We start from the raw sequence: 23,594 nt of genomic DNA on the forward strand, positions 1-23,594 counted from the left end.
AAAGAAATGGCGAAAATAACCTACGCCAGTGGACCGTGGCCTGCGCACTAAGTATGTAGATGTAGATCTAAATACAGCGAGCGGCGAAAGTATCTATTCTTTTCTTGCTTTTTGGCAGAAACATTGCACCCACTATACGAAAGATTAACTGTGTATCCCACAACACCCATTCAAATGTTCCCTGCCGAGAGCTAAGTGAAGACGCTGAGCTTAAAATAGACCTTTAGGCGTTAATTTAAGCAGTGCAGAACAAGCGCTCGATGAAATCTCGTAAGATTTACGCGAGAAGTTTGCAACAGCAAACAGCTCACGGCATCTGCACAAAATAAACCAGTAAACTGCGAACAGATGAGATCACTGCCGTTACGGTCAGGAGCGCCGCCGAAGACAACAGAAATGATCGTGTAACGAGAAGCAGCGCACGTGAAGAAATGTTGTTAGTGGCGGAGCAGCGGGAATGTGTGGCCTCGCGTTGTTTATGCGACGCAGGCCGCTATATTTAGCCGTAAGCAATTGCACCTGGCCGCAGGCCGCGCCGCGCCACGCAACCCGGCAATAACGCCGCTTTCACAGCAGCTCTGCCCCTCCGTCCACAATTCACTGCGCTATCATTTATGACTGCGAATATATCTCGCTGCAACGCGTCTCAGCCAACTCGGCGACATGCCGCCCGTTAAACGGTCATCAAATTCACACTTCGCAAATTAACAACCGACTGAGACACGATGCAGGTGCTTCGGAACACTATCGAGGGCATCGCCTGTTCATTTGGCCGGTCTCGCTAAGGAAAGCGATTAGGAAGTTATTTTTTTATTCATTCGAGATGAGTTAACAATAATATTGGACTTGCCAACGCAATACAACAACAAAACCTAATTAAAAGTTAACACAAATGCAGATGAATGATTAGTTACAAGAATGGCTAATTCGAAAACTGATGTTCCACTATTTATTCACATCTCCCCACCAGTCACTGCACACATTGCACGAATACTTTACCCTAAAATCTACGCCATGATGACAGTCTTGCTTGACCAGGACATTACTCATGCGTGCTCAATTTCTGTTTGAAAAAGTGATTATTTCTTCATAATGAAGAAAATGTTGAGCTCAGAAAGATCGTCTGCACATAGTTTTCCAGTAACATGCATAATACTCTGTAAGTATATTGTCAAATGGCAGCACTTTATTCTTCAATATTTACCAAATCTAACATTTTTTTTACCAAGCGATACTTCGTGTTATTGTGGCTCTGAGCACTATGGGACTTAACATCTGAGGTCATCAGTCCCCTAGAACTTAGAACTACTTAAACCTAACTAACCTAAGGAAATCACACACATCCACGCCCGAGGCAGGATTCGAACCTGCCACCGCAGCGGTGGCGCGGTTCCGGACTGAAGCGCCTAGAATCGCATGGCCACATGGGCCGGCTCGTGTTATTAAAGTAATCTTACACTGCATATGCAGAACTTAAGCATGAAAGTAACTTTCGCAATGATGTGTCACTGCCAAGTGTAATAGCTCGATGGAACTTGGACCAAACATAGAAAGAACTAGTACAGTGTCGTAGGTAACGGAAAGAATACGCAATGAGACGAACAGAATTGACATGTTTATTCATATATAATAATTACACGGAAGTCACCGGGATTCATGTTAGTCGCCTGTGTTATGACCTGACGAAAGTAGTCGTCCGGTCATAGCTGTGAGTTCTTTGATTATTCTCGCAGATGCCTGATTGGAACTATAGCGTATGAAACATTAGTTCACATTATTACAAGAAGGATAAAAAGATTTACTTAACTTTATACAATCCATTGCCGCAGTAATGTATCGAATATTTACAACTGCCTTTGAACAGTAACGCGTCACTTGATGCAAAAAAAATGGTTCAAATGGCTCTGAGCACTATGGGACTTAACATCTGAGGTCATCAGTCCCCCAGAACTTAGAACTACTTAAACCTAACTAACCTAAGGACATCACACACATCCACGACCGAGGCAGGATTCGAACATGCGACCGTAGCGGTCGCGCGGTTCCAGGCTGAAGCGCCTAGAAACGCTCGGCCACACCGGCCGGCCTTCATGCACACAATGACAAACTCTTCTCTTGACGTGCAAGTCCAACATTTACAAAATTATAGTTCCATCTGAGACTCGAGTAGCACTGTTATCCCAGCTAGATGATGTTGACTTCTTCATCAGAGGTCAGAAACTGAGTTGAGCGAGTCCATGTTGGTTCTGTATTGACCTCCGTGTGATGGCGCTGCAATGCTGAGAGAGAGGAGATCCTCCCATTCGTCGTTGCGGATTGCAGCGAGACATCGCTAATGTCTGTGGTACTGATACGCAATTCCGACTTTGGTGTAGCACCGCAATCTGTGGATGATACCACACCCTGGACGTTACAAAAGGTTCTTGATTGGGTGTGTGATAACTGCAGGCAACAGTGCATGTCCTGCCATACTGGCCACAAGATCGTAAGGATTTCTTGCGGCAGGACATTTCATTCCTCCACTAGCTCGGTTGACAACTGCAGAATGGTCATTGGTGCACAAGGATGCGCTGCAATAAGTCTTTCTAAAGCGCTGCATGCGCGCTTCAGAGGATTTAAATTGGGGAAAACGGGCAGGTTAGCTCATTCGGCGAATACCCTCTCGTTCCAAGAGCTCCTTTACCTGTGTTGTTCGATGCGGTCACGGATTGTCATTCATAAAAATGAAGTCAGGGCCGAGTCCACACCCTTAAAAAACGCACGTGAGAAAGGAATAAAGTGTCACAATAACGTGTACCTGTGAATCTATGGTGCTGAATGATTTGGAGGTCTATTCAGCTGTGCAACACTATGCCTCCCGACACCAAAACTTGCGGACCTCCGAAAGTATCATGTTCGACAACCCAGGACGTACCGTCATACAGCGAGAGTTGCGAATATGTAATGCACCCAGGAACATGGTCGAACATGATAGTTTTGGTGGAAATTTTACTGCATTTATGTAGTAATTAGGTGAGTGTTAGCCAAATATTGTTCCGTGGCACTTTGTGGTTCCCCTAGGATTTGTAATAGTATCGTGACCTTTCATCACTGTATATAAATGCTGGATTGTTTCCTTTGATATCGTCAGGTCGGATTAATATCCCGTAGAGAATCCCAGTTGAAAACATTTGTGGATTCAACAGTATGAAAATACTTTAATAATCCGGTTCTAGAATAAATTTCGCATGAAGCTACTCAAACTGATAAAGTTCGTGGAACCTAGGAAATAGTAACGTTCCCTGTGACTGGAAGAAATATATTTTACCTATATTCTAAAAGTTTTCTAAGATTTATTGCTGCAGGATATTAGAATAATAAATCTTAAATTAGAAACAGTAAGACACTGCTGTTGTGGATGAAGGTCGTTTTGTGATTTATGTATCCTAGAGAAGCCAGTGGACAGTCTGTGCAACCAGAAGAAGCTAGGGGAAAAACTTATAGTACTGTTCCGATTTTTTTTTTTTTTTTTTGTAACTGCTTGACTCAAATCCTCGTCCAGTTCGGGCATGTACGCAGTCTCTAATTACGCCGTCGTCAACGGAACATTAAATATTAATATTCCTTTATTTCTGTTATTAACTAATCCCTTTCACGTATCAGGTGTTAAAATTTGTAAAAAAAGACAAGGTCATTAAATTCTGTTCAGCAAATTCTTAGAGGACATAATCGTCAACAAACATGTAAATTCAAATAAAAAAATGCTCCCTGAAGAGGGAAAACAGTTAGATGTTGGTCTATTCATTTTATGAACGCTTTAAATACTATCAACTGCAATTCGTTGGATAAAATATTTAACGGAACTGAGGTATTTGTGATATACCGGACAGACCTCACGACTACACAAGATTTCTGCATCTGGAAAAATTGTGACCTCACTCAGGATGGAAAAGTGCATCTCTATTCAGAGATTCTGTGAGTACCTTAAAGAATGATAGTAACCACTGACTAGACGCGTGAATCAAGAAAAAAATCAATAGCTCATGAACACAGTAAGATATCTGATGTGAAACAATGTTCCATAGGACGGCGAATGGCAGTCAGCACTAAACACACATTTGTGAATTGTACAGTCTACAAACAATCACAAGAAATATGATGAAATTTTGTTACAAATGCAATTGAAAAGCCTAGCATGATAGAAGACTGCCTACTCCAAATTAACTGCTATTCGTTCCACCTTTCATCCATCAATGAAAGATGAAGAAATTTTAAGATATCGCTCTCTTTCCTAGCGTCTGTCTTACCTTACGGAGTGTGCTGTTTTCATGATTAGGCATTTTTTATCTGTTTTCTTATTACAATTTAGTGGACGTTGCCCTTCCCGTCGCTACAGTGTTCAGATAACGTAAGTGAGCCAAGTCGTGTGGCCATCTGTGTGTGAATCGTGTAAACTCTGTTATGTATGTTACAGTGTGTTAACTATTCGTGTATTGTATTTTCTGAGCAGAAGATTTAGGACCACTCAGGCCTTTGCCTAAACGAGCGTACAACATCCACTAAAAATTACACTCGAGCTGACTGCGTGTTAAGCAACACTATCAGGTGATGAAGATGTTTTAATAGATGGTAGAGTAAAATGTACCCTCTGCCACACACTTCACAGGTATTCACAGAGTATATACATTGCCTTTTAGCTTAAGTTAAAGTGGCTGTGTGACGACAGGAGCCTGCTTCTCGTGGTTGTGCGGTAGCGTTCTCGCTTCCCACGCCCGGGTTCCCGGGTTCGATTCCCGGCGGGGTCAGGGATTTTCTCTGCCTCGTGATGGCTGGGTGTTGTGTGATGTCCTTAGGTTAGTAAGGTTTAAGTAGTTCTAAGTTCTAGGAGACTGATGACCATAGATGTTAAGTCCCATAGTGCTCAGAGCCATTTGAACCATTTGACGAGAGGAATAACGTCGCAACACAGAAACAGATAATAACAGAAAATAGAGGATTGACGCCAGTGAAAGGAAACGGGAGCCAGTTGATAACCACTACACACCAGCCTCTGTGTTTTTAAAGCTACTACAGAAAATGACACGACTTATACGCGAAAAGCAGTGTAGCTTAGTTGAGAGCGTCGACGCTCTTCTCTGTCTGCGGAGGGCGCAGCGAAGCGAAAGGCAAAAGGGACACGTCTCGCTATTGCATTCTAGACAAGCGCGTTCGCGTGTGAGCCAAAGAAAACAAAAAGTGAGGCCGCACGCAAGTTTATCAACTCGCGCGAGGCGTAAGAAGCCGGGCCGCAGAGTCAAAGGTTGATTGTCGCGAGAAACATTGTTAGGCGTCCGCGTGACCCCGACATCTTTGAGTCGGCGGTCGGCGGTTCATTTGATGCTCCGGAGGCGGCGGCCACGCGGTGGTGGGTTTGCATTCCTCGCGCCCCCTTATCATTTCCAGTCACACTCGGCGACAAAATGTCGGGAAAGGTGGACGCGCATCGAATGCTAAGTCGCGGGGCTCGCCCGTCTGATGAAGGCATTCACCTACGCGTCGGCTCGGCCATCTTGTTTACGGTCGTTTCCCTCCTTCTTTGCAAACTGAGTGCCGGTGTCTGCAGGCGGAACAGGCCCGCCCCCGCTCTCGCCACACTTCTGCGCCGTCTCTTATCTAGAAACTGCGCCACTTTGGAAACGGCTTCGAGATGTCTCCGAGAACTTCAACGCCAATGGCTGTCCATATTAATGCGTTCTGCGGCTCGCGACTTCTTTTCCATTAAATACGTCTCGTGATAGGCCTGCCGACACAAACTAAATACTTCTCATGGGCAAATACGTGGAATCCACAATAAACTCTTTTCTCTTCAGTTTTATAGAATGCAGCATATGAACTAAGAAATCTAGGGCACTAGATTTTAATACGAGTTTCGCCACAGCTTGCCCAAACGTAAAGAACTGTAAAATAGGCGGACAGATTCAATACCTTTCGGTTACACTACTGTCGTTCCACCACCGGAAACAGTAATAACAGTAAAACATCGCCCAGTATTCGAACGGAGAGACATGACGTAAAAGAAAACTAAAAACTAGTTGTCTGAAAAGGAGATGCCAGACTGAAATTTATTGGACGAAACTCAAAGAAAAATAATTCCTTCATGAAAGACGTGGCTTTCAATTCACTCATTCGTTTGATTCTTGACTGTTTCTCCGCCGTCTGGAACCTTCCAGAAATGGGCCGCTTTTCGCCATAGGTTCGTTTAGTATGAGCCAGGACGTTACTGAGATGCACACCAAACCACAGTGGCAGATGCTACAAAAGAGTTGTGCATAACGGTGACGTTTACTGATGAAACTCCTAGTAGCCAGGCAAAGTCCATTCGTGTAATAGCAATGACGGGAAAGTTGGAAAATTAAAGCTCATAGGAAGGTCTGCCAACAGTCGTTCTTTCCACACACCATGGGATAGGAACAGGAAAGTATCCTCCGCCACACACGTTCAGGTGGATTTCTGTATATAGATAAAAACGAATATGTCGCCCTTTACTGTTTCCAATGTTAAAATATCCTAATTCGTATTCAAAGTTTCGGATGGTCTTCAGTTCAAAATTGACAACGCTTATGAGCACTACAGAGAACAGATCTAACTATTTGCTTTTCTAAGCTGGGCAAAATCACTTCCATAAATTTTTCCACGAATGTGATCTCATAATCTTTACACTGAGTTGACACTCACACCAATTATACAACGTTTCAGGAAACTGTATCGAATGTTCCGGGTAATACCCTCACGTGCCTAACGGCCACGTTCGCGACTGTTCACTCTCATGACTAGTGGTCGGTCGACCATTATTAACCAGCATTTTCGTAGTTTATACAATCACTTCAGGCGAAAGGGGAACCAGTTTACTGATCGAAGACATATTAGATTAGAATGGGTTAGTGCGTTTCTTTACTGATGCCAATGCGGACGGACGCTAAATTCTGAGTTTATGAAATGAAAACATTTTCACCAGATGACAGTCTCAGATATTTATTCCATTATCAAATACGGCTTGCAGTAATTTTGAAGAGATTTTGAAGCGACAAATATTTTGCACCGTCAACTCTCATGGTTGCATATAGGAACACCAAATGTCATACCATAAACACAGTCTGACTGTGATGCCAGCCAAACTGAAAATATTACGTTTTAAGCTTTATTTTCCTGTTGGCCTTAGGCGATGATGAAACAGAAAATTACGAAAATTTAATATTTTATTTTTTGTTTCGTCTATAAGAGGGAGAAGAAACTATTTCGTTCTGAACGACACGTATAGCCATAAACGTTGAGTCTGGCAGTTTTAATCGTGTGACGAAGCGTCTCTCGATTTAGTTTGAATCCGTGACAGAGATTTACGAACCAGTTTCAGTGCGAGTTCTAGGCACTTGTCGAAAACTATTCCACAGCTGGTTTCAATGAGCTGTTCCAGTTTCTGTGTATTCGGCCGAATAAATTCTAATAAAACATTCAGAGAAACGTAGAGATTTCAAACTTGTGCCACTTTGTCACATTCCAACGTATATAGAACTGGGTAACTGTTTGCTCGAAGCAGAATTCACTACCAGAGTGAGAATAACTCATGTCAGTTTACAATATGTTCGTTTGTGGCCTCCAATGGGAACAATTCTGCCATCTTTGGGAAATTGCGAGAAATCTCATTGTATAACGTAAACAGTATTTTATAAAGTAAGACTTTTTATTGTCTGGTGGCGACCGTGATTATCATAACTGTTTAAATTATTTTTATTGTGCGGCTTAATTACAATTATGTTTCCATATTTTATATGAAAATAGAAAGCATTTCGACTAAACAGTACCGTCAATAGCCCAGTTCTAGAAAGACAGGTATCTGCACCGTAACCGTCAACAATAATCTACAATTAACAGTTACGGAACCTGTAGCTTTTTGCAATTATAATTCCCTTTTAAAAACGAAAAACAAGCGAGAACTACGGCAAAATATACGACTTAAGATTGTGTATTAGGTCCGCACAAGCAGCTGCGACTGTGATTGCCACGAACTGGTGAGTGATCGTCGTTAAATGTTACAGGGATGGGTGCTGGGTGCTCAAATATGATTCCAACACAAACGACACAAGTCAGTGGGGCTGAGATGCTGAAATATCACTCTCTAGACAACACTCCGCCCGTGTGGCGTCAACAGATATACTACCTAAAAAAAAAAAGTGACGCATCCAAAAGACATTGTCAGGTGTCAGTGTAACTTGGTACATGTAGATGAATTTTTGGTGTTGTTACCAGGCCTGGTAGGATATGTAAGGGGCGTGAACAGCGTTAGATGTTGAGTGATCACTGTGAGTGACACGGGCATGCCGCATACTCGTGTGAGACAGCGTTATCATCTCCTGGTTGACTTTGAAAGGTGTTTCATTGTGGTTTTCATTTGGCCGGCTTGTCGAATCGTGCAATCTCCAGATGTGTGGGGCATTTGACTGTGACAGTAGCCTGATGCTGCACTAAATGGGAACGCGAGGGCAGGCATATTCGTCAAGGTTCCGCTCGACCACAAGGGGAGATCGCCGTACTGTGCACCAAGCACATAGTAATCCCTTCACATCTGCGTCTGCTATCCGAGAACAAGTGAAAGATTCCTGCAACATTCTGTGTCATCCCGCATCATTGGTAGGGGTCTAGCAGAGCCCATTCTTCCAATGTTTTGGAGAGTCACAGCGTCATGCATCGGGGAGCCATTGGGTATGACTTCAAGTTACGTCTAGTAGTGGTTGAAGAAACTCTAACGGCAAAACGGTACGCTACTGACACGTAGTGCCCTCATGTGTCACCTCTGATGTGACAGTATCATGGTGACATTTTTCAACAGGACACTGCTGGCCCACGCGTGGCGCATGTCTCTATAAACTGTCCGCTTGACGATGAGGTACTGTTGTGCCCAGTCACATCCCCAGAGCAGCTCCGACGTCAACTCCGTTGCAGTGCCAGTATCCAGAAAATCAAGGACCTGTTACAACGGCAGTGGGCCAGCTATCATCAGGACAGTATTGTTTCACTCTTCCCCACCGAATCAGTGCATGCATACACACCAGAGGGTGTGCAAAGTTATCTTGATAAGTTAGATCGTAATGGAAAGGTCTTTGTAAATTTTACTTGATTTTATAATCGCTGAAATACTGTCAGATACCATCTCAGCCCATTATCGTTCATTTAGTTTCCGCCCCCCCCCTCCACCCTTTAGGATGATCCACCTTTTACTCAAATTTCAGAAGAACGGCATTATGATGGGCTGTTTGCTTCTAATTGTTGTCCTCTTGCTATTAATATTTTCTTAACAGAATGTGACAAGAACGTCTCTCCTTTACCATTTAAATTTTCGTGTCCACCGAGACAGACATAGTAATAGAGTGGAACTGAAACTCGATTTCCGATAATGACGATAAATTATTGTAAATGTGCGTCTACTACCTATGCAAAACAATGATACTTTAAATAAAAACTAGTGGTATTCGCAGAAAAATAAGTGTCGTCAATGTAATTCTTATTTATAAAAAATATACATTTACTTATACATTTATCTAAAATTAGCCGGCCGGTGTGGCCGAGCGGTTCTAGGGGCTTAAGTCTGGAACCGCACGACCGCTACGGTCGCAGGTTCGACTCCTGCCTCGGGCATGGATGTGTGTGATATCCTTAGGTTAGTTAGGTTTAAGTAGTTCTAAGCTCTAGGGGACTGATGACCTCAGATGTTAAGTTCCATAGTGCTCAGAGCCTTTTGAACCTAAAATTCAAGATGTTATTTGTGGTGTCACCGCCAGACACCACACTTGCTAGGTGGTAGCCTTTAAATCGGCCGCGGTCCGGTTGTATACGTCGGACCCGCGTGTCGCCACTATCAGTGATTGTAGACCGGGCGCCGCCACACGGCAGGTCTAGAGACACTTCCTAGCACTCGCCCGAGTTGTACAGCCGACTTTGCTAGCGATGGTTCACTGACTTCTACGCTCTCATTTGCCGAGACGATAGTTAGCATAGCCTTCTACGTTATTTGCTACGACCTAGTAAGGCGCCATTATCTGTTACTATTGATACTGTGAATCATGTAATGTCAAGAGCGACGTTCGTCATTAATGGATTAAAGTTAAGTATTCCACCAGCTACGTCCGTTTTTCTCAATTCTAATTCCCTTGTCATGTTCCAGACCTCACGCCAGCCTGCGTGAGCTAAAAAGCGTGTATTTCGGCCTCCTTTAGTAACACGGTGTTGGCTCTCCTGCCAACCACAACATTATTTACTCTGCTTTGTACTATTGCTAATACATTTTAAAACCTTATAAGAATTTGTATTACGAAAGAGTTTTTCTCTTGTCCCAATTTTACACATTTTCTATACTTGTAGAATATTCAGTGCCTCGGGTGGAACGAGTGACCATCAAAATTCTACTGCTTCCGATTTAATGATCTGTGAGCGCATTATTTCTACACATTGTTTATGTTGAATGTCTGTTCGTCAGTCTCAGAGAAATTGTAATTTTCTCAACGACAGTTCATCGTTTTACAGCTTCTAAACTTTCTCTGACGAAAACATTTATTTTATATAACTTTATGGTGATAACATATTCTCTCCATTTTTGTAACAACTGTTTCGATTATGAGTCGTTATGACGTCATTTACGGTCCCATTAATTAATTTTGCTGGCATTATATTACATACAGGCATCACATACTCCGTTTCATTAAAGCTTGAGCACACATTCTCGAAAACTAGGCAGTATTGTTCCGTTTCCGTAAGTAAGATTCCCTAAAGTTCAAAAAACACTTAAAAGGCCCTTCTTTCAAAATATGAACTTTATATAAACTTAGGATTGGTCAAGTACACAAATTTGTTTGAAGAAATGAAATAACGTTGCCAGAAAAACGTAGCATGTTCATAGGTTGAAACATGCCGTTCTTGCCTGAATTAGATTTTTCGAGGTTTCCTCGGATCTTCTCTAGTAGAAAAAAATGTAGAAACAATCCAGTCTATGGTCGAAAATACGTGTTTTATTCAACGGCCGGTTTCGATAGTTGTGGTCGTCACCAGACTGATCTAAAAATGTACGTATTTATGGGTAACGGCATTATGACAGGTTAACAACATTATAAATAGTAGCGTTGATTCAAATTACCTGAGAAACACCTATTAAAAAACATGCCTTTCTCCTTGTAGTTAATAAAATAGGCAAACAAAATTTATAGCCATGACTGGGCACCGTCACATAGCATAAAAACATGATACAATTGTAATTGTCCCTGCTGTAGGGCCGTCGTTACCACAGTGCGGTTACAGCTGCGAGGGCTTGGCTATTATGTGTCTCTGACCGTAAGCACTGTTTACAATGGCTTGTTGCAAAGCCACATATATTATGTTTAACGTATTACATAAACGAATATAGGATAAGTTAAAAACGTAATTTAAAAAAGGAGCTAGAGTTTGAACTTGGGTCTGCAGTAAAATTGTTAGTTAAAATTATAAATGCTAATTCTCAAATAGTGACGTATATACTAGATAATGAAGCTAACTGAAAGCAGCATCTCGAAACACGAAAAGAGCCACGGGCACAACTGCCTCGAGAAAACAGAGCCAAGAAAACGTCTCGGCGCAGGGCCTGGGACAGAAACAAATGGATAGTCAGCATATCGGGACACGCAAGAGCTACAACAGTCTGTCACACGCTGAAAAATACGAGTTCGGTGCAAATTCGTTTTCTTTATTCAGCGGTTTTGTGGATGATGTTTCGGATTCCTGTACATCTCTATTTCTTCCAAAAGACTCAAGAGGCGGCACTTTGGCGCAGTGTGTCCGACTGGCGTGTCGTAGTCTATGTTGGTTACAGTATGTTTGTGTTCAGTCAGATCGAATTCAAAATAGCCTTTCAGTCGGGATCAAAGTTATTGCAAGAAAGAAAGTAACCTGCAGGGTATTTCCATTGTATTTGGCTTGTGAGAGTAACCAGGAATCTTTGTTGCTCTGAACAACGGAAGTCATCTTACCTGCTTCAGCTATCTTCTCGTGGTTCACTGTTATAATCGATTACGAATGTTGCTGGCAACAGAACTCGCAACACAGAAAATCGGAAAATCTGGGACTGAGACGTCATTAGCATCAGTTTACCAGCAAGAGCGTCGAAAGAGCGATATTTTCGCTATATACAAACTTGAAATGTGCTCCAAGTTTAATTACAAGTAGTCGAAACATGAGCAGGCGTGTCTAACGGCCGTGCGACTATTTGTAATAATTTGGGCAGAGGCGAGTTGCATTTGCGGGTAAACGGCGACGATTCACTCACACTCTGTTTAATTAGACACAGATCTCATCAAGGGGCGCGCATCATCTTAGCTGTAGGACAGCTGTTAACTCCGTAATGGGAGTCTTACCCCAGCCGGGGCTAACTCGTTCGCAACTAAATAACTGTGCTTTCAGTTAGGTACGTCTCATTCAACACGGTTGCTTAAGCAGAGTTGTAATCTTCGTGCAGATATTAAATTCTGTGCAACAAATTGCTGCGTGGTGCAGCGGCGAGACCGGCTTGCAGCTTCTCTTTGAGACATCTCAGGCAAGAAAATTCTTACTACTGTGAACACGCGAATGTAGGTAAAATCGCACAAGTCATGGCAGCTTCAAAAATTGTATGAATTTATAGGCTTAAGAGAAACAAGCTTAGATAGGCTACACCACACTAGGAAACATAATACAAGGAATCAATGTTAATCGGCGTGGTCAAGTGCCTACCTACACTGGAACAAAGAAAAATTGTATTGCCGGAAGAAGGCAAAATATAATTTCAATTCCCTTTCACGTGAATGCAGCTAAATTGTCCATACGTTTTCGAAACAAGAATCATTATCATTTTTTTTGTACAAAATAAGCAATACGTATTTTTTCCTATCTCAGTTATCATCTTCAGTTTCCATTTTGCATTTGATAATAAAAAAACAAAATGCATGATCATTAACGTAATAAGTCTGCAAGATATTTCAGACATTGTTTTCTTTGTAGCTAAGTTATGTGCCTTATTTAGTTGTTGTACAAAGTAGTATTCACAATGAATGCTAAATGAATGAGCGCAAAATCGAAGACTGAAGTTTCCTAGCAGCCATGATCCTACCGATCGTCTTGCCCATGAGTTAAAACTTCACGTTGCATTCAGAAAATGGTGTCACAGAACGTTTTTCGGGCCCGAAGTTAGCAAAAAAGACGCTTCTTACGAGGCTGCTTAAACCTCAGTGCTTAGGAACACAAACTTCCCGCTTAATCAAATGAGCTACCAGAATACACTTGGATGTTTTATAACAGAAAGAGAACCCATTTTTTTGTATTGTGTTACTTCATTTTTCTATGTAGCCCCTTTTTCAATTATTGTTGCTTAGTTATGTCGCCAGTTATCAGTCAAATGATATTTTTACTCACACTGATATTACGTGCGAAACTGGCGTTTATCTATTAATATGTAAGAGAACAGCTTGACGATTATCTTGGTAATTACACGTGAAACACCATGTAATGCACGATGTATAGTTGAAAGCTGTGGGTGATTGAATTAATGAGGCACATGTGGTGTCCATATCGCTAAGTGAGATATCGATATGGGATGAAAATTATTATCGACCGACAAAAGTATAAAGAGTTTCAACCGAAAATCTTATTTTTCATGAAGAAATTAACTACAATAACACGAAGAAAATACAGTGGAAAACTTAAATAGACTGTCATAAAATTATATAAAAAATTATGTATGTCGTTTATCCGTTGGATAAAATCTATCCATTATGTTTGATTTGTTACACCGTTCTTTCAGACACGAAATGGTTCGAGACACTAAAAGATTATCTCCTATACCATAAATTAATTTCGTTCCTGAAATGCTTACTTATATACGTATGATTAACACAGCACATAATAAACGAAGGTTCGCTTATATTGGCTGCATTTATATCATTTGATGTACAGCTATCATGTATAATGAGGTGTTAATGAACACATGACGAATAAATACATCAGAAATAGAAGCATGAATTGAATGTGAAGTTCAAATGGAAAGCGTGTTTTCATTACACTGTACACCACAATATCTTGGCGAATGAGTAAAACTAATTGTCGTTTTTCACGGTAAATGGGATATATCCACAAATGTTTTGTCTACAGTGATCTCGTTGCTGACGAGATACTATACTCTAATTTTCGATTCTTCCCAGTCGCTATTCATGACGGGGGTATTGAGCCTGCAAACTCTTCTGTTCTTTCCTCTTTTAATCAGACAGCGTGAAGAACAAATACTGACGTACACTAAAAAAGTGGAAATTAAAATGTATTACTCCGTACAAACTTAGTAACAATATTTCCGTAACATAAAATCCGTCCACCAAGCCAAATAGTAGACAGCTAGTAACTCACATAAAATATCATCTATAATTTTTCGGGTATGCATATAATTTTATTTTACAGGATAAAATAAATTAACATAAGCGATTGAAAATGGTCGCAAGATATTATTTGTATGCCTTATTCTTAGCAGAGACTCCATCGACAAATGAAGCAGCCTTCAAACGATTTACATATTTCACTGCCGTATATTACAGAGAAAAGTAAGTAGACTTCCTGGATGTAAAGAAGTAAATTACTGTCCTAACTACTAAAACATTTCACTGAAGAAGAACAACAAGAGGACAATTATTTTGTCCATGGTGGACGGATGGAATCCCAGGACCGCACTGAAATACAGGTTATATTGAAAGAGCAGCAACTACTCACACTTCTCACTATGTAAATAAAGTCGTCGTAGGAAATGAAACTGGATGCTGCCTTTTCAGTACAACCTGTAGATCAGTAGGAGCTTCCTGTACCACGCTGTCCATTTCTGAGAACTGACCATTGCTCAACTATCGTTACACGAAGGGTATCCTTCAGGCTTCTGTTATCTGAATTCGTTGTTTCCTGATGCTCCACTTTTTCGATTGTGGTATTAGGCAACTTAAATTAACTCTGTACACAGAATTTAGGAATCCAAAAGTGTTCTGCCATTCAGACAAGGCTCGCTGCAAAAATCTAAAGTTATAATACTCTGTTTCCATTACAAAGGGACGGAATAGAACGAAGGTGAACGATGAAGACGAATTCTTAAAATACACTGGAAATAAATAAAATAAAACGTATGAACCTTCCTTGGCAGTCTCCAGAAATTTCATAGAAAAAGGTTATTCAGAAGTTGAAGGGCATAGTGATTACAAAGGAACCATCCTATGAGCATAGCGTTCAATGTTATTCTTTCCTGTATCGTTTAGTCGTTTGCCTTAAATTATCAGTGCTGCATTCGCCTAGGAATCAGACGTCAGAGACAGAAACGAAATTTTGAAGACTGAAACACACTTCCTTAATTGATGCAGAAAGCACGGCTCTGAGCGTATTTCGTCCGCTTTTGTACACAGAGACGTGCTGCGATTTAGTTGTCCCGAACTAGAGTCTGAACGACGAGAGTGACGCAAATTCCAGTTCTAAGTTATTAAGGCTGTAACAATAGAAGTAGTAAGTAAATGAAGAACTGATTCTCGGCAAAGAAAAATTCGCTGTTTCGATTATTTGAATGCACGAACTAAAAACGAAACAATGATACCAGTACGCGACTTAACATATTTATATGCCAAGTCTTAAAACTAATTATTTCCAAATGTATGCTCCACTACGCTGCGACTATTCTACATCGTGCTGGAACAATAGCGATAGTTTCTATGTTCATTGGCCGCATCGAATTATAAGTATCGAAGTCATCAACAGTCACTTTTAGAGGAATTTCCTTGCGTGATGCGAGCTTTTAAATACCAGATAAATAAAAAACAACAGAAAAATTGAAGGTCACATGTGTCCACTTCCACAAAGAAAAATGATTCTTAATAATAAGAAGCGCATTTTCCAGGTATACACATTCTTCACTTATAACTGGCACTTAAGTTGGTTCTACAGTTTACGTAATTACAATAGAATTAAAATTGTGTGGATGTACACTTTCATTGAGTAAAATGCTCGCATAGGTTCAAATGGCTCTGAGCACTATGGGACTCAACTGCTGTGGTCATCAGTCCCCTAGAACTTAGAACTACTTAAACCTAACTAACCTAAGGACATCACACACATCCATGCCCGAGGCAGGATTCGAACCTGCGACCGTAGCAGTCGCACGGTTCCGGACTGCGCGCCTAGAACCGCGAGACCGCCGCGGCCGGCTTGCTCGCCTAGGACGCTTAACAGAGAGACCACACTATTTTCTGTCTGTTTCCAGCCAGTACATCTGTTTAAATAAAGACGAGGAGCAGCTACGGGACAGCTGCAGTGCTCCCTGACGTTCAAAAATTATTATTCTGGAAAAATGTCAAATTAAAAATATCGCCTTACCTTCTCGTACATTTCTGTGAAAACTGCTACTCGCACTACTTCCGGTGTTACTGACTTTTTACCTTTTTCTGTCAAACATCTATTATCCAATGTGCCTCTTCATTTCACGCCGTTGTCCGAAGAGTATTGTTACAACAATACAACACAGGTAGTCGATGCTTGACGAAAGTAATCCAGAATGCGTTGGACGACAATGAACAACAGTTCGGCTGCTTGGCGCATTCAATGTTAATAGTGCAACGCACTGCAAGTCCGTGACGCGTTAGTAATTTGCATAAGTCGGCGATCTCGAAAGCGCGCGTGAACGAAAAGCGGACGGTAATACTGGTGGAGAGTGAAGCAGCGAGACTCACCAGCGAGCGTCGGCCGTCGGGCAGCGAGGCAAACTGTCAACTGTTTGTGCGCCGCGGCACTCCCTCGCACGCTGCATCCATCCCTCCAACGGTAAACAAAATAACAACCAATACAAAGCCAAGGTCAGCCGCGCTCGCCTTCTCACATCTTTGTACACCTTTCCATTTGCAAGCCCCTCTTTGCTTACTTAGGACGGCCTGTTCAAATGAAGCAACCCCAACAAGCGGCGGCTCATTCACCTTGGTTCCGTACCTAGGCAGCGTTTTCGGCTTCCGTTGCCACGCTAGCGGCTGCTCTCCACCAACGCGGCGTCCGATGTTTCTCGATTCATTTGCCATTACTCACCAGTATTGAACACTGGCATTACAGGTTCGGAGAAATGAAAAAGCGACTTCTTCGCGGCAACAACGAAAGTTACGTCGATAAATCTTTGAACTTGGCCACTGTTTCTATGTTTCGATACAGTGTATCGATACGTGGAACTGTTTCAGTGTTTCGGGACGGCTGTGGTTCACTTTTTCGAAACAGTGGTGTTTCATTCCGCCCCTGTCTCGGATAACCGGACCAGATTCGATCTCGAGCCAGACACAGAAGTTGTACCGTTGTTTCAAAATAAGGCTGTTTCAGTCCACCTGTGCTTGGAACGGACTAATTGTATCGAAACAGTGATGTTTCATTCCGCTCTGTGTCGGACGAGATTCGGGCTCGGCACAGGTACTGAAACACAACATAACACTTCATGAAACGCTTTCAAGAGTGTCGAAGTCTTTTTGACAAGCAATAGCATGACGCGTAAGACATCCGAAAATAAAGCTTCGTTTCTAGCTGACAGTCCTATCCCGAAATGGGGTAACATCTGCTTTATAAACACTAACCAAACAATAAAATAACGCATACTGTTCACATTCACAATAATAAATATGTGAAAATAATTCAGTTAAATTACATTTTTTTATAACATACGCTTCTCTGATCATGAACAGTAATCATATTAAGAAACGCAAGTATTCTACAACATTTTGAATAAAAAAAGGCGTAGAGTGACAGTTATTAGACATATACATAAATTTGATGTAGGTATAACTACAAGCAATCTGTTTGACATATCACTGATAGTGTAATGGTGAACAGGAAGGGCTGGGAAGCATGGTGAATTTATAGTAACGGTTCGAAACACCTTGAAAGACAAAACTTTTTTCTGTTATATTTTGTTATTTTTTCGAATTATTTGGGGTTATTTGTGAGCCTATAGTCACTGTGCCTATTATCCACAATGATTCCCTTTGCGTGCATGGAAATTAGCAGGATGGGTATATTACCCATACTAACGGAATGTGGGAATCCCAGTAGCATATCCGTTGTTTCTGCAGTTTGCTCCCACCTCCAGTTCCGTTCGTGGTGGTTCTTCTGTCTTCAGCTAAGACTGTCCCCAGCCAATTGAAAAGTATGGGAGTCACACGACACGAAAGCAGCGCATTTGCTGCAGGAAATACAAAACTGCCAAGACACCTAAGTGATAGTTTCATACTTTCTGCGACATGATTAGCGCTCTCGCACCTCATTTGTGTTTCTATGGACATACTTATACAGTAGACATTCAAGATGATAAAATGTGTAGGTTTATTAGATTACAAAACACAAAGTGTTCCACTGTTTCGAAACAGCGTATCGAAACATTACATTGTACTGTTTCATTTGTTTCCAAACAGTTACGTGTTTCAGTTTGCCTATCTCTACTTTGAACCATAGTGGCATTAAAGTCGTATCAACCTTTGTAACAGTTCTCAGGAAGCAGCATGGTGGTACAGGAGTTGGACAAAAATATGGAAACCGTAGAGAGAAATGCATGCTCGAACATAAATGCCTGCGCTAGCCAAGTCTGCACTGCCCACACGTCAGTGATACAAATGCCCGTTACAGGAAAACGTGGTGCCGAAGCCATACAACGTACGACGTGGACTATGTAAGAAAATTGCTTGATGGCTAAGTCTTATTTCACACTGTTTCCAGGTGTTGGGCGAGTTTACGTCCCAAAAGTGAAAGGTGGCTGGGGTTCGGCGATGATTAGGGCAGCTATACCTTGGTAATCCATGGGAACCATGGCTACTGCCAAAGATTACTTGACCATTTTTTGGCAAATCAGGTCCATCCCGTGGTACAATTTTCGTTCCTCAATGGTGATGCTGTGGCCAAGACAACAGGGTCCCTGTGGGCACATCTCGCATCGTCCAGGACTGGTTTTGTGAGCAGAGGATGAAGTGTCGCGTATCCCACGACCACCACAGTCCCTAGATATCAATACTAATGTGCCTGTGTGGTCGACTGCGGATAGAAGCGTTGTATGATTGATAACCACCTCCATTATCGTTAACTGAAATTGCCACTATTTTGTAGGAATAATGGTATAACATTCCCTTGAAAACCGTGCAGGACCTGTATTTATCTATTCTGAAACCAGTGGAATGTGTTTTGAATGCCATCGGGTTTCCCCACATCTTATGAGGCTTGGTGATGTGTTTTCGGTGTTTCGATATTTTTGCCCATCCGCTGTGTCTTCATGGCCACCATTTAAATCTACGTCTATACTCCACAAAGCACCTTATGGTGTGTGGCGGAGGGTAACTTATCATTTTTCCCCTTCTCCTTTCCGTCCGCTAATAGTGTGTGGGAAGAACAAATGGTGCTAAACTTTCGTATGAACTCTAATTTATCTGATTTTTTTTTGGAGTGGGAATTTCGCGAAATATATGTGGGAGGAAGTAATATTTTAGGCGTAGTTTGAGTGCTCCCATCAGTCGCGTGATGGCACTTGATATCAGTGCCACAAGAGGCGCAGCTGCCAGATGAGTACCCGTCTGTCACTTGCTGTTGTTTACATCTGTAGGGTGCCGTCGTACATATTCTGTTTTTTTCTATTCTAGAGCTGCGGGACAGCTGAGAAGCAGCATTAAGGTATGCACTAACTGTTATATATTCGCTGGTATTCGTCCGCACTCGTGGACTAATGGTTAGCATCACTGCGCCTCGATCACGGGGTCCCGGGTTCGGTTTCCGGCCGGGTCGGGGATTTTCTCCACCCGGGGACTGGGTGTTTGTGCTGTTCTCATCATTTCATACTCATTCAGGAAAACGGCGAGATTTGACAGTGAAAAGATTGAAGATTGGGAATTTGTACGGGCGCTGATAACCACGCCGTTGAGCGTCCCACAAACCCGAACAATCGCTTGTATTATGAAGTGTTCTGACTCGTATGATTTCAGGTGGTAGGTTTCATTTATCAGTATACAGTTAGAAGAGCTTTGCCTAAATTTTCTTCATTGCACCAAAACCATTGATCATATGTCTGAAGTTGGTATTGTGTTACGCGCTGTTATTTCTTATTCATTGGTTTATGATATCCTATGGTCAAAAGACGGTGCAACTGAAAAATGGAGGATCAAGCTTCCATGTAATGTTTAGTCTCTTGATGATAAGGGTGTTGAAGCTGATTACAAAGTCGAAACTCGTCCAGTATCATGTGATTCGTCTGAAGAAATTAGCAGTGACGGGCAGAAAATGATTTTTACGCAATCAACGGTTACATAATATGGAACAAAGGAGGCCAATGCTTTTGAAGAACCATATAGACAATGTTTCTGTCAGTGAGGACATCTGTGAGATCTATAAAATCATCCAGAGTGGCACAAACGGATCACAAGAGAAATTTATGCAAGTTTCTAAACACCTGTCAGAGAGGAGTTTATCATTGTGCAAAATGTAGCACTAAGGAAAACCATACGCAAACTCAGTGGGTACGTTCGAAATGCAGTATGCTACAAGAAAAGTTTCCCTCAGTATTTTCCGACGCTTTTACTTATTCGATTAATATCATTTATTCGAGGTAGACTGGACATCGTTTATTCTTATTTAATTTATTATGTTCCTTCCACAGGAGCTTCATTGCATGTTGGTAACTTCAGCCATCTCGTATTTCCAAATTTGTAAAAAAGTAAAACAAATTTAGTCTCTGGAGTTAATTAACTTTTTACCATTCCGTCGTTGTATATAACACACTATTTTCACGATATATAGCAAACAAAATATCTGTTTTTAAAGAGTAAACACTCGTAGGATTATTAACTCCTTTTACACTACTGAAAATTTCGAATGACAGACATATTAATGACTACACAATCGGACTCGTAATGATTGGTTTCCTTAATTGAGGTGCTTAATGTGCCATAACACGGCCGTCGTGCTCTAGGTGATCTTTTCTCGACACATGGGATCCCGAGGAATATAGCTTAGATTAGGGATTAATCAGCTTTCCTCATTTACCCAAGTAAATGCTGTTCTAATTCACAAGCTTTTCCTTTGCTACGTGCAAATGTAGATTACACGATATCCATTTCGACGCATTACAGACGCTTCGATACTAAAAAGGCGAACCCTTAGCTCCTGAGTTGTTCTTACACGACTCGATGAAGCCTAGAGTCGTTGGTGGTATCAGGAACTGTATCCTCACTCCCCGTGTGGTAGTCGAAGCCGCCGACGAAGATTACTTCGCTGTTATTAAGTTCCCGCCTTTGCGTTCACATTACCTGAGACTTGGTGGATGAATATGGCTTTTTGTTGCAAATCTTTCATTCATATGCACGATCTTTAACTTCACTGACATCGCCACTGATAACTTGACAGCCACATTTTCCACCCACAGAATATGTTAGCATACCACGCTAGAAACTATTGGCCGAGAACTTCTGATAGTTTAAATACATCCTGATATGATAGATTACTCAATAGTCGTAGCTAATCTCCGAGAAAATGATACAACAAAAGCTTACTAACTATCAGGGATATTTTTTACGATCACTCCAAGAAATGCTTCACATACTGATACTTGTCAATTTGCTTTCGTGACGGACATAAAATAGGGCAAGATGCGATCGTGTAAAATCAATGAAAATGAGGTAAATTGTGAACGCAGCAGAGGTGAACAGCGATGCTGAATTTGGAATAAACGAGGTTTCAGGCATACGCATTTATTTATCTGTATCTGTACCTGAATGCTTTTACTTCAAATTTGTACATTAAAGCGTCATTCACGTCATTATGGTGAATTCTGACATGTGTTCTTATTACTCCGATGTAATGTATCGTCCTTAATTCTAGCGAGTTTTTATGCTAAGGCGCCTGTCGTAGTTTCGACATTTGCACACAAAATGTCTTCAGTAAAGAATTTATAATCATGAGGAAGCGAACCGCAAAACTATGTACTCTGCAGAATTTTTTAGACAGATAACAAAAGGTCATAAAAGAAAGAGCATTGTACTAACTAATGCAGTTCCAAGTATACTGAAATGAAATACCCTCGATATAAGCCACTATGGATTGTATCCACGATTCGATATCGTCACACGTATTTGCAAGAAATTTGAGGAATGCAATTCTAAATTCCACGCTTACGACAACTTGGAGTTTATAAATAAGACGTAACACAAGAAGTAACGCGAGAGTGTGGATACATTGAACCGCAGTGAAAGGAGGATTATCTGTGCAAGTGTATATGCGGAGGGGCTATGGGATTCGGGGAGGTGTGGGATTCGGGAGTCGTAGTATGCCCATAATCCAAACAAATGTCGAGTTAAGGCTATAGGACTTTTACTTTTATTGGGGATGGTGTGCCGGCAGGGCGGCAGCGGCCACGGCCGAGATAGGGGGTGTCCAGATTACAGCCGAGGATTACCGCTGAGAATAAACTGACTCGAGCTGCTTCTTACACTCTCGCCACTTCCAGATAGCCTTACAATAACACTCGCGCCCAATAAAAGATCGCTACAGTTTATATTATTTTCAAGGTATCATTTTCTAGAAGAAGGGCCACCGTTCCTAACGCGTTAATTAAGTATCTCCGATTCGTGGTAAGAGTACGGAAAGAATTTATGGCATCGCTCATTCAGCACTGGAGGAAAAATACTATTTCCATTTGCACGCATAGTTATCGCAACACAATTATGTACTATTGTAAAGGGCGCCAGAGGTGCCTCGACGTTTCGCTTGTTTCAGAAAACTTCGGTCTTTTAGCTAAAAAGCACTGAACTAAATTCATTTTCTGTGTAATTGTCTTTCACAGTGACGAGCTAAGATTTCCTGCAGACATCTTCTGTGTCGGCAAAAGGCTTCGTGGAGAATTCGCAGCTATACGATAGTGACCCTCGTGAGCAGTCGTGTGTACCCTAAGCCACCTAAGCTATTGCTTTTCTGGTCGCTTTGCCAGGAAACCGGCCGTCGATTAAAAGAGGCATCACAATCTGTTAACGGACTAACATTTAACAGTCTCGCCACACTAGTTTGATTTGGACCTGAGACCAGTCCGCGATAGCTCTCCGCCTCATTTAAGCTTGTAAATGATGTCTCGAAGCCATTACAAAACGTTCAATTATCTGAAAAGATATGCAGCTACGACCGACAAGAATGTGCACTGTAGACCGAGCCTCGCACGCCCACCAATGACAGCTGAAATCACATTTCGTAAAAGGACTGCTGCTTCACACGATGCACATAGAACTTTTCCTATAGTCACTAATTTGCAGAATCTGGAAGCGCGCTGATGAGTTAGTCAGAAAATCGGGAATCGTTACGGCCTATTAGGTGTACAATATCATTGTCGTAATCAAGGACAAATTTTTAGGTACTCTTATTCATTCTTCTCCTGAATTATCCTGCGAAGGCATGTATACGAGGAGGTGTATGAAAAAGAGGGGGGAGGAGAAGTGTTACTGCAGTCAGAGGGTGCTTTATTTCTGGGAGTTTTTATGTAACTCGACAATGTTGCTTTTGTCACAAAGTTCCCCGTAATCTCT

General features: G+C 41.7%; 1 protein-coding gene across 14 annotated transcripts in view; it reads right to left on the reverse strand.

Annotated features, from left to right (window-relative positions):
* LOC126298507 (forkhead box protein P1) overlaps nucleotides 1–23,594 on the reverse strand; it is a 692,749-nt gene that overhangs the window by 447,544 nt on the left and 221,611 nt on the right. The window contains exon 1 of one of the 14 annotated variants that reach the window (XM_049989853.1): nucleotides 16,752–16,833. The exons of 11 other annotated variants lie outside the window; for them this stretch is intronic. Coding sequence is in view for 1 of the 3 variants with exons in the window: in XM_049989846.1 (XP_049845803.1) it covers nucleotides 16,399–16,410 (12 nt within the window). In the remaining 2 variants the exon portion in view is untranslated. 2 more of the 14 variants (XM_049989854.1, XM_049989846.1) reach the window with 2 other exon arrangements.

This window comes from Schistocerca gregaria, chromosome X (genome assembly GCF_023897955.1).
Source record: "Schistocerca gregaria isolate iqSchGreg1 chromosome X, iqSchGreg1.2, whole genome shotgun sequence".
In the NCBI taxonomy this organism is placed as follows: Eukaryota; Metazoa; Arthropoda; class Insecta; order Orthoptera; family Acrididae; genus Schistocerca; species Schistocerca gregaria.